Raw genomic sequence first — 10,750 nt, 5'->3', positions numbered from 1 at the left:
CCCTTTCTCTTCACAATCTATCATCATGTTAGAAAGTGCATACAAGAAGTCTGACTAGTTTCTTACTTGGCAACTGTCACAAAGCCGCTTCACAGCCGATCGAACCTTCATTATTTCTGAAGTGAAAGGAATGACGAATTCGCCCAAAAATGGGCCATCATTGCCTCTTTTCTATGGTTCAGTGGTGATCTGTTAGTAAGTGTCATTCGGATTCACTTGTTTGATTCTACAAACAATCTCGATTATGGTGACTCTTGAACTAATTTCGATGAAGTCTTATAATATGGACTATATTTAATTATCTTTTCCATTTCTACCTCGATTCATGTATTTTGTACCCATAGATTTTCGGTTCAAAATGATCCACATGGTTTACCATTAATTCCGGATAGTTTAGCAGGAAAACGTGAGGAAAAGAAGTTCCGAAGAATGCACCATCAATTTCTACAATAACAACCATAATCATAATCTACTATCAAAGAGTTTGGGAGGATAGTAAATTTCTTTGCAGCAGGGACAAAATAGCTTCACCGTCCTAACATTTGGGAGATCCGATTCACCAATAGGGAGCAAATTTTGATTATTACAATAGACACGTGGACACGTCCCATAAGCACACGATTTATATTTTCGAAGCTAAATAATAACATAATCAAAATACCACACCATAGCCTCCAATCCCGAAGCCGTAACAATATACCTCGCATGAATCATACCATAAAGATTAGTAGTGCTTGTTTGCAACTCATCTTGATCAATTTCAGCTAAATATGAGTCTTTCCACACTCATCAACCATCATTAGCTTCAGGATCATCTGCATCGAGAATTACAGCTAATGAATGTTTGAAGAGATGAAAATCACGACTAATATTATAGATATTGAACGCATCAGTAATGAATTCCTCTTCTACCTCACAGAAGTATGAATTTATTTCTTTGCTACAGAATTTAGAAATCCATGTCTTCCCTTCTCTAGAATAGAATACTACTTATCGATCAATACTTCGACTCGTAGTCACTGGGTTCTTGCTCAGGGAAACCATTTGATGACATATTCTTAGGAATCGAGGAACTTCCGAAAATGAAGATGTCCTATTTATGATGAAAATGTAGTGACCAGAAAAGTTGCTTTCCACTAAAATGGAAAAATGGAACGAGTTATGAGAATCTATTGAAGTGTCCTTAAATATCATATCTTATTATTCTCAGCAATATATAGGAAACAGAATCTTCTCCAAATAAATTGTACGATGAGAATAATATGTGTTTCGATTGTATAGTTCTGAAGAATGCGTCCTTTACACTCTTCTCGAGACATAGCGACAACCACCAATTTCAGAGATGAGAATATGAGAATATGACGTAAGATACATCAAAGTATGAAATATCATAGATGATTGGAGAACAGAAACGAGTTCCCGTCTTCTATAGGTGGCCATGGAATGGTTCAATTGATCTTAAAACCTTGTCTCAAAACCACCCACCAGAAATAATTTGGAAATGAAGAGTTTTACTTTCATTTGCCTTCTTTGTGTTGTGCTTGCAGTCAAGTACTCTGCAGGAGCGTTTCGCTGCGATGAAACTGGTTATGCGGAATACCTTGCAGTCTACCCTGAAAAGTGTGGAAGTGAGTGTAGTCCTGATGACGAGTACTTTAAGTAGGGCTTGAAGGTTTATTTTAATGGCTAGGAGCCATTTTGGTAGTTGGAAGTCATCTTGTGAGTTTATTAAGGCTAGAGATCCTTATATGCCTTATTCTATGCAGTTCACCGTCCTCTCAGATTTTGATGAGGCTAGCCTCGAAGGTATGATGGACATTTATCCTAGTTACAAGAATGTTGGTTCCTATTGTGAAAGAGCTGAACCTCTACAAACTGAATACCGTGTCGATACTTCTAAGTATCCTGAGCGTTCTTTCTGTGGTGCCCGTGCGTTTGAGGGCTACAGTAAGCCTAATAGCTGTTCTACCTCTTGGGCTACTGAAGCTATTACTATTGCTGAAAGAGTTTTGATGGATGCAAATTACAATGTTCGTCTGTCTGTAGATTATCTTATCGAGTGCCTTCCTAAGCATATTGACGGAAATTCTTGTGATGGTTACTATAACAAGGATATCTTTGAGTTCATTGCTGATAATGGCTTGATTTCTGAAGATGATGCTGCTACTCTTGATGATATTTGCAGTCCTCCTGAATCTATGTTATACCACTTCAATGCTAAGGAGATTGAGTGTCCCAATAAGGGCCATTTGATGAACTTCATTGCTGATAGCAATCATGTTGATGTTATGATTGCTTTGGATTTGAAGAAGCTGCGTTTTGTTAAGGAGATGGACGATAATGATGGTCCTTTCACTGGTGGCACCATGCAGCCTACTATGTGGGCTACGGTTACTGGATACTCTGATAAGACGGACGACGAGGAGGAGAATGATGAGTCTTTCTGGTATATGGAGGCGTTTGTGAATCCTTGTGAGAGAATCCAGTTTAAGATGCCTCTCCGTGCTAACGATACAACTGCTAACTATGCTGGTATTGCTGGTTATGCCTACAGTTTGGAGTTTGAGGGTGCTCCCGCTGACGTTACTACTGAGGTTCCTACTGAAGCACCTACTGAGGTTCCTACTGAGGTTCCTACTGAGGTTCCTACTACAGAGGCTCCCACCACTGAGGCTCCTACTACTGAAGCACCTACTGAGGTTCCTACCGAAGCACCTACCACTGAAGCCCCTACTACTGAAGCTCCTACTACTGAAGCACCTACCACTCCAGTTCCCACCACCTTGCCTCCTGCCAGATCGGAAATAATCAGTGGACGTTCATGCTTGGATGCTTTCACTAATCTGGAGGACATTGAGATGATTACTGATATTACTTTCGAAGGCAGATGCGAAGATATTGAGAGTCTGAACTTCGAAGGCTTTACTTATCTCCAGAATATTACTATCGGTACTACTGACGTGAGAAATGCTCTTCTTAATCTTAAGACCCTTAGCATTAAGGGCTTAGAATATCTCACTGAGTTTATCGTTATGGATGACAATGGTGCTTACGGAAATAGTGTCGAAGCTTGCAAGCAGGATACGTCTGTGATTATTGAAGATAATCCCGAACTGGTGAATATCGTTTTTGGCACGAATTCGTTTAATGCATTCTGTAATCTCAGTATTAAGAATAATGAGAAGTTGAAGACTCTGTATTTCGCTTCTTATGATGCTGAAACGGGTGAGAAGAACTATCTTGTGACTGGTAGCACGTTCTATAGTGTAGATAGTGTTGTTATTGCTAAGAATCCCAATCTTAAGGAAATATATGTGAGTGGTGGTGCGATGAAGTCTTTTGGCACTTTGCGTCTTGAGGACTTAGGTTCGTTGCAATCTTGGAGTATATCGGAATCAGGTTTAGCTGGACGTGGTAATGCTAATGCCCATGCAGCTGAGATAATTATGAAGGGTATGTGAAATTGATGGAAGTAATGAGTAGGTGTGTCTCCATTATTGGTATTTAACAGCATGAATGGACAAAGCTATGAAGCTTTCACTTACATAGATAAACTTACTATGGAGGATTGTATGTCTGAGAACTCGAAGATTGATTTGGGCAATCGTGCTTTCGCTGGTATGTCACATGTGTCGATTGAGGGTTCTCCTAAATTCTTATCCTGGTATGAAGAACATTATGGCACTACGAATCCTTAAATCTTGTCCTTAATTCAATTTGTTGTTTGTTGTTACACTAGGTTGTCTTCTGGTTGAATAATTCCTGAGTCGTGGTGAAATCCCACTAATGTGGAATATCAGCCGCGGGATCATCGATAGAGGTAACAGATATACCCTCGTTCAAGAGAAACACAGAAACGAATGGTTATGTGTACTTCAAAGGCTTCTCTTGTACCAATCATTGTTCTTGATGTAATACTCTTCATCTGTGATGAAGACTATGGAGAACAACTACCATAGTGTATACAATAGGAGATCGAAAAACCTCTAGGAAGAAGTAAATATAGGTTTGGAGGAACAAACATGCGTAATTACGATAACGATCCTAATTGCAACCATCGGTGATTTAGAACTTGATCAATCGTGTACCGCCTTTCAGGTTCTTTTACTACAAGCTACTCATCATTTCTGCCATACATCTCTACATGATTGATAAAATCCTGAAACAAAGAACTGGATGTATCTGGAAAGAAAATATCTGTTCTAGTAATCCTGCTATATACTTCTTCGGCGCTCGAACCTTGATAAGGTGTTTCTCCAGTACACAACTCATATGCAAGGATTCCTAAACACCATATGTCAGCCTATGCATTAGATACATCCATTTTCGCAAACACGATAATCATATCCATTCCCCTTTGCAATCTCAGGAGGGATATACTCTGGAGTGCCACATACAGTACTCCGTATTTCCCTTCCAACATGAACTGCCCAACCAAAGTCACAAATCTTTGGTTCCAACTACGAATGAACTCCTAAGTCATATAAACTACTTCTTCTCCAATCAAAATATTCTCTGCTTTGATATCTCGATGAATAACCTGATTATCATGCATGTATTTGAGTCCTTCCGCAATCCTCTTGATATACCAAGCTGCCTTGCGTTCTGTAAATTTCCCTTCCCTCCTTAGTTCCTTCTGTAGGTCGCCATAAAAGCCATACTCTTGAATCAAGTAGATGCAGTGATCATCCCAAAAGTATCCATACAGCGACAACAAGTTTTTGTGCCTATATTCAATGGATTGGAAAACTGGGACCTTAGATGAGTTTGAATGTCAATCTCGTTTTGTAGGAGATCCACTATTCCTGCACGGACGACTACTTTCATCTCAACTGCCTTGATCGCAACAACAAATCTGGAACATTTCTCACGAGCTAGATATACTTTGCCTTCAGATCACTCCCTTTTACTAACTATACCATAACCTCCTGTCCCGACCAGTGCACCAATTTCAAAATCTTGAATCGTCCACATTCTGAGAATGAGCGGAATAATCCATCAGTCACTTCTCACTGAACTGGTCCAGTGACAACAGACTCATTGTGAGCTTGAAACGTATTCGATGAATTCAGATATGAACAAACATGTCATATATAGAGTTTAGTACTGCTGAGGAGGTCGATAAGGAGGCTGTTGACCTCTTGGCATGCCATATGGTTGTTGGGGATACATCGGATATGGGGCATATCCAGGAGCAAAGGGTTGCATTGGAGGCTGGCCTGTTGGTGGCGGAAGTGGATGTCGCAACATAGTAGCTTGTGCGGAAGCACGCTCATTCAACCGTTTCTGCATCTACCTATCATTTCATAGTCCATCCCTACAATCTGCTTTAAATTCGATTTAAAATAGTTCAGGAAACTTTCTACATGACCGAAAAGCCGTTTATCATATACAATCCCCATAGGACGTAATTCTGCATATTCATGAAGAATCATTCCATGACGGTAATAAGTGACCCTTAATAGACCTGGATGATGACGACTCAAAGAGATCAGATAAGGAAGATGGGTTGGATTAGCCTTTCCTGCTGCTTCCACTTCAGCATCCACTGCTTCCTATCAATCATTCACATCTCCTATTCTTACATCCGATTCATCACGGTACTTGGGGAAGTTGGAAATGTCATGAATCAAAACAGTCAGTTCGCCTACAAAACGATCCACAATCTCTTCCAGCTCGGTATACTGTTGCTCACACAGCTCTAGCACAGCTCCCAACTTTGAGCGGTCCTGTGGATCTTTCTGTTTCTCAATCACATCATAAGAAGCATAGAGATCTGGAAGCATCTACGAATCACACGACTATCCTCACATCACCTTATAAGTGAGAATAATCTGATCGATGCCTTGAGGACTAGGACGGAAGAGACAACTTCCTACTGGCTTATCTTTCAACTCTTCAATAGCTCCTTGCTGATTAACACACAAGTAATAAGTGTTAAAGATGGAACGCTTTGCTAATTGACGAGCACGTTGTTCAGCAACCAGCTGGGTCTGCATTTCCTCCAAAATATCATGCTCCCAGCCTTCAGGTTCTTGGACAAAATACTTATCCAACTGCACATTGCTTGAGAAACGGTTATTCACCACACTTGGACGACTACTTAACTCAACACGGAAATTCGTCAAATCAATTCGCAAGACACGGCATGTGATACTGGAACCCTTGTGTTATTCATTCTCAGAATAACCTACCACTTCAATTAGATTCGATGCCATCTCAATATCACGGGGATTATCACTAAACTCTTGAGCACTGATGCTACCTTGCAAATTGTTGTCCAATCTCACAAGAATGCGGAGACCATCAAGAACACGTACTACTCGAGCCACCACTTCTGTTCCTACATGGAACGTCTCCTTTGTCTCATCTGCTATCAAATAGAACAAAGACTCGCCCATCACACTTCGGATCTGGGTTCGTTGATCCAATCCATCCCCACGTAACTCATTGGATAACAAACGCAGAGGTAGTTTATGGAAATCTGGAATCTATCAGGAATTCCCAAAATAAACACCTTACTATGGCTTCCAGTTCATGCTCATCTTCCTCAGAAACTAATTCTCGTTCTCCATCTTCATCTTTCTTTTCATAGTTCTGATAGTGAATCATTACTTCTGTAACCGCCTCCTTTCAATCAAACTCATTCTTCATTCTTACCTGACCACTAAACATTCCTGCTCCTCGAGTCAAGAATTTGCAAATTCCAATAGCTGAGGAGTATAACTGTGTGGGCCAACGGAACATGTCCAATACGTGATAAGACGAATCTGCTTTCAGTTCTTCGACATTAGTCATACGACGCACAGCAAAACCTGACCATGAATCACATTATTCAATCATACGAATGAACCCATTACAATTCTTAAACACCACATCTCCAAGTCCAAGAACAGTCTTCAAATCATCTCGATTTCTCAAGCCCTTTCCTTCCACGACTAATTTATCAATTATTGATCGAACTTTGCGGAATCCCAGACCTGGAATAAACCGTAGTTCTGAATAGGCATCTTGATAAGCCATAGCATCCTGAAGACACACTCCAGCATTTACAACTTCCATACACAATTCACGAGTGAAGACACGACGAAGATAAACAGCAGGAACACTGCTCTGATATGGATGTAACTGTAACTGGAACAGGTCTGATTCTTCCGGATTCCCAGGATTATTATCCAAAGCACAGACTTCTCGTAATGGATTCTGTACGTAGCGAGCCATATAAATAGCGTGCTTGAACTTCTTAAGGGCCTGCTCATAGTAAACATTGTCATCACGAGCCAGACGTAATTGAGCAACACGATCATCCACAATCAGTACTTCAGGTTTGTCAATATTCTTCTCTCCCTATTACTAAGGATCCAACTACTCACCTACACTCACTCGTTGAAGCATTTCTTCAATATTACGTTGTATTTGAAGTGTTTGACTCTGTAATGCAGCATTCAGAATCACCACATCCACTGTGTTGCGTTCGAATATGCGTTGAATGTTATCAAGATACGTCCCTTCCTCCAACTTCGCGATACGACCTCCTTGACCAATAATCAGACTATCAGTAACCACACCATTATCATTCAGCACAACAGCTACTGACGATTGATTCAATTCTGATGAGAATGAAATGGATAACACATTGGCGAGTTTGTTCTACATTACAAAGGAATCAATGAAGTACATGATTGTTTCGATAACCGCGGTATTCAATGAGTTTTACCAATTCATCACCACATCGTTTTGCTACATCTTCATATGCCTGTTGACGCATTCGCTATTCTCAATTCCTTCTTTCGTTCCTACCGTTTTCAAGTATTCCACAGTACTTCGCACAAGACTTGATACACACGTTCGAATACTCTGTTGCTGTAGTGAATAGTAGTCTGAAGAAGGATTCGTTAAGAGTTGTCCTAGCATAGTTTGAAGTTCTTGGATTCCCTGTGACACATCAATGGAATACGTAAAGAGACCATCTTGCATACCCTCTTCCAGACACAAATAGTCTTGATCCATCATATCATACAGTGGTTTACCACGCAGACGATGGTATCCATAGAGAGGGTGAGATCCATCAATCTCTTGAACACCTCGAACAGTGGGTCTACTATTGACTACAGCTGTATTGTATAGGATATCTCGTGCTTGACGAATGATTGATGGATCACAGCTCAGCATCAATCCATACAATTGAGATGCTTCATTCAGAAGTGTTGTAGCACTCTTCTGACTCTGCAGCTCAGGAGTTCGACGTAACTGATCCTCCACCAGATCATTGGGGATCTTTGCATCACCTCCGCCTTATTATCTTACCATTCCAGGATCCTGAGGAACTGACGATTGCGAACGAGTAAGCAGGTTTGTTTCCACTCGATCCAATTCTACATTGTAACGCATACACAAATCCAAGAGTCCTGTAGACCACAGACGACGCAACTGCATCTCCGTACGATTTCCACGTCGTTGAGAGGATCCTTCTTCTTCATTCATATGGAGGAGATTCTGTAATAGTCGAACATAACTCTGAATGAGAGTCACACGCTGTTTATTGGGGGAAGCCAACTCAGCAACCATGCTATTCAAAAGACGACGTAACGACTCCATTCCATCCGTAAGCTCCAATGTGGTGAGATAATCACGAATCTGATTCAATTGAGCTCGTACAGAGTTGCATTGATCCTATTTCTCAAATTCAGTCTATTTTCTTACAAGCAGATCCAAATACTCATGATACAATTCACATACACTCCATACCACTTCATCTTGTAAATAGGACACTTCTCGAGAAAGGAATTTCATGATATAATGAGGCTCCAAGTGTTCTTCCTATGCCTTATTCTCCAAACTCTCTCTCACTGCATAATACTTAAGTACAATGGAAATCTGCTCCTTCACTAGAGTCACATCATCCGTCTGAAAATCAGTTGTTGGACGCTTCTGAATCTCTTCAAAGATCCAATTGCAACAATCCATGCGATCCTGATAATCATCAAGAATGCGCATTTCTTTGAATCAAATACCCATCAAGGACGATACCTCCCATTAATTGCATTCGTTCCGGGATATCAGTGGATGCAATTGCCAAATCACGTTCTGTCATCAGATTCTCTTCTTTCCAAATTTGTTCTTCTGCTTCTCTTGCTTGGTCCATCTCCTCTGTATGGATCGGAATCTCAACCGGTGCATGCAAATCTGTCTCTGGTTGCATCTTCTCCTCTTCTACTTCTTCTGCTACCCCATCATTTTAGATAATCATTCATACCACTTCCAACAGCATTGATGAAATAACGGATTCCCTCACCAAAGTACTCCAATGCAAGATCATACTAATTTTCAACGTTCTTCAAGACCCTTTACGTATTTCTTTCGATCCTCACTCACATTCTCTGTTACGTACTGCATACCTTCATCATCATCAATAAAATCATCAACGCCATTTTCGTAATCAATCTACTGTTAACTTTAACTTCTTTTTTTACATCTTGAGCACCTTTGTAGTCTCGATACGATGTTACAATGGCATGGTCATCTTCTTCCATACCCTATAAATAAATCCATCTCATTTTAAAAGATACCATTAACGATTCTCCATCACTACCTATACCTACTCAAATCGTTAAACAAGTTCACAAACAACACTACAACAAACTTACTTCGTTCACTTGAATCCTATACATCAAAAACAAGACCCTGTTACCTACTTTATCGTCGATGCCTTCATTTTCATCAAGGACATCAAGATCATCAGCTTCAATCATCTTTCTAGTGAGTTTCTTTTTTGTAGATGCAGCTTGAAGTTGTTCCAAGTCATCCTCACTCTCACTCTCCTTGGAATCAGTAACCTTCCTTCTTTTGAAGGAGGTCATAGCATATTCATCATCAGACATGATTAAAGATGCTCTCTAATAGTTCATATTCAAACTCCAAAAATTTAGCCAATTTTAGACAACAAACAAAAGGTAACTCTCTATCTTTATACTCATTTTGGATTTTCTGGAACCTATATGTTATCTTGACAAAGTATTACAACAAAGACAGTGGTGCCATTCATTTCCTTTATTACTCGAATTTGACATGCCAACCGTGAACTATATATTATAAATTTCCAACTCACACACTTTTTATTCTTATTCCTAGCAATCTTATCAAGCCACATTTGTTCTCCAATCTCAGGTTTGGGTGATAACTTAAATATATCATCTTTCAATATTACATGACAAAACTGACATGCACCACCTACAATCACATCAACCTTCAAGAAGTACCTTCTGTAAATACATCGTCCGACCAATGTTCCACTTTGAATACTTTCTTTGGTAAGCCAAGACCTTGACAATCCCCTTCTCTTCACAAATATTAATATCCATACCTCGAAGTGGTAGATGATATGCCTCAGCAGTTTGCTTCAATGTATCACCAATCCGAGCTTTCACTTTCCTGTTTTCTCCAGAAGCAAAGGCAAATGTGATTTCAATGCTGTAATGTTATAGCAAAAAGAAATAGAAACCTGTTGTCAATGGGTGTGCTTCTCCACATGATAGATCGATTGATCACTACAAATCATATCTAACCATCACTATTGCCTTGCATAGAAGGAGATATCTGTTGTGCAAGTCTCGAGAAACGGACTAGCATGTCTCTCTATCTATCAATGGATTCTAGTCTTGAACAAACACATTATCGTTGCTTCAATTGATTCATTTCATATTGCAATTCATCTGCTGAAGGACTGATTGTCATTCCTCCATATCCATCC

The 10,750-nt window shown here is 40.0% G+C and overlaps 5 protein-coding genes across 5 annotated transcripts; 1 reads left to right on the top strand and 4 right to left on the bottom strand.

Annotated features, from left to right (window-relative positions):
* Positions 1–313: 313 nt before the first annotated feature.
* Positions 314–1,054, bottom strand: JH06_4166 (CK2 family regulatory subunit; the record flags this gene model as incomplete). Its single annotated transcript, XM_014670195.1, has 5 exons — positions 314–444; positions 474–636; positions 667–764; positions 795–973; positions 1,005–1,054. 5 exons carry the CDS (start codon positions 1,052–1,054, stop codon positions 314–316), a joined length of 621 nt encoding a protein of 206 aa, XP_014525681.1.
* Positions 1,055–1,501: 447 nt separating this feature from the next.
* On the top strand, positions 1,502–3,698 carry JH06_4165 (hypothetical protein; the record flags this gene model as incomplete). The annotated part of the gene is made up of 4 exons (XM_014670194.1): positions 1,502–1,659; positions 1,691–3,249; positions 3,271–3,453; positions 3,484–3,698. The coding sequence occupies 4 exons, from the start codon at positions 1,502–1,504 to the stop codon at positions 3,696–3,698; spliced, it is 2,115 nt and encodes a 704-aa protein (XP_014525680.1).
* Positions 3,699–4,030: 332 nt separating this feature from the next.
* Positions 4,031–4,974, bottom strand: JH06_4164 (protein kinase; the record flags this gene model as incomplete). The annotated part of the gene is made up of 6 exons (XM_014670193.1): positions 4,031–4,114; positions 4,145–4,303; positions 4,335–4,460; positions 4,493–4,727; positions 4,757–4,889; positions 4,920–4,974. The coding sequence occupies 6 exons, from the start codon at positions 4,972–4,974 to the stop codon at positions 4,031–4,033; spliced, it is 792 nt and encodes a 263-aa protein (XP_014525679.1).
* Positions 4,975–5,100: 126 nt separating this feature from the next.
* On the bottom strand, positions 5,101–9,881 carry JH06_4163 (transcription elongation factor; the record flags this gene model as incomplete). Its single annotated transcript, XM_014670192.1, has 21 exons — positions 5,101–5,292; positions 5,322–5,555; positions 5,586–5,786; positions 5,817–6,164; positions 6,195–6,491; positions 6,523–6,630; positions 6,661–6,815; positions 6,846–7,347; positions 7,378–7,650; positions 7,679–7,771; positions 7,801–8,277; positions 8,308–8,673; positions 8,704–8,820; positions 8,851–8,999; positions 9,031–9,225; positions 9,257–9,320; positions 9,352–9,444; positions 9,474–9,536; positions 9,570–9,588; positions 9,617–9,663; positions 9,696–9,881. The coding sequence occupies 21 exons, from the start codon at positions 9,879–9,881 to the stop codon at positions 5,101–5,103; spliced, it is 4,179 nt and encodes a 1,392-aa protein (XP_014525678.1).
* A 113-nt stretch (positions 9,882–9,994) lies between these two features.
* Positions 9,995–10,361, bottom strand: JH06_4162 (2FE-2S ferredoxin; the record flags this gene model as incomplete). Its single annotated transcript, XM_014670191.1, is given in 2 exon segments — positions 9,995–10,230; positions 10,247–10,361. 2 exon segments carry the CDS (start codon positions 10,359–10,361, stop codon positions 9,995–9,997), a joined length of 351 nt encoding a protein of 116 aa, XP_014525677.1.
* Positions 10,362–10,750: the final 389 nt, after the last annotated feature.

This window comes from Blastocystis sp. subtype 4 (assembly GCF_000743755.1).
Source record: "Blastocystis sp. subtype 4 strain WR1 chromosome Unknown seqid_0314, whole genome shotgun sequence".
NCBI lineage: Eukaryota > Bigyra > Opalinata > Blastocystidae > Blastocystis > Blastocystis sp. subtype 4.
Note: the sequence above shows the minus strand (reverse complement) of the source record. Positions and strands in the feature narration are given on the sequence as shown.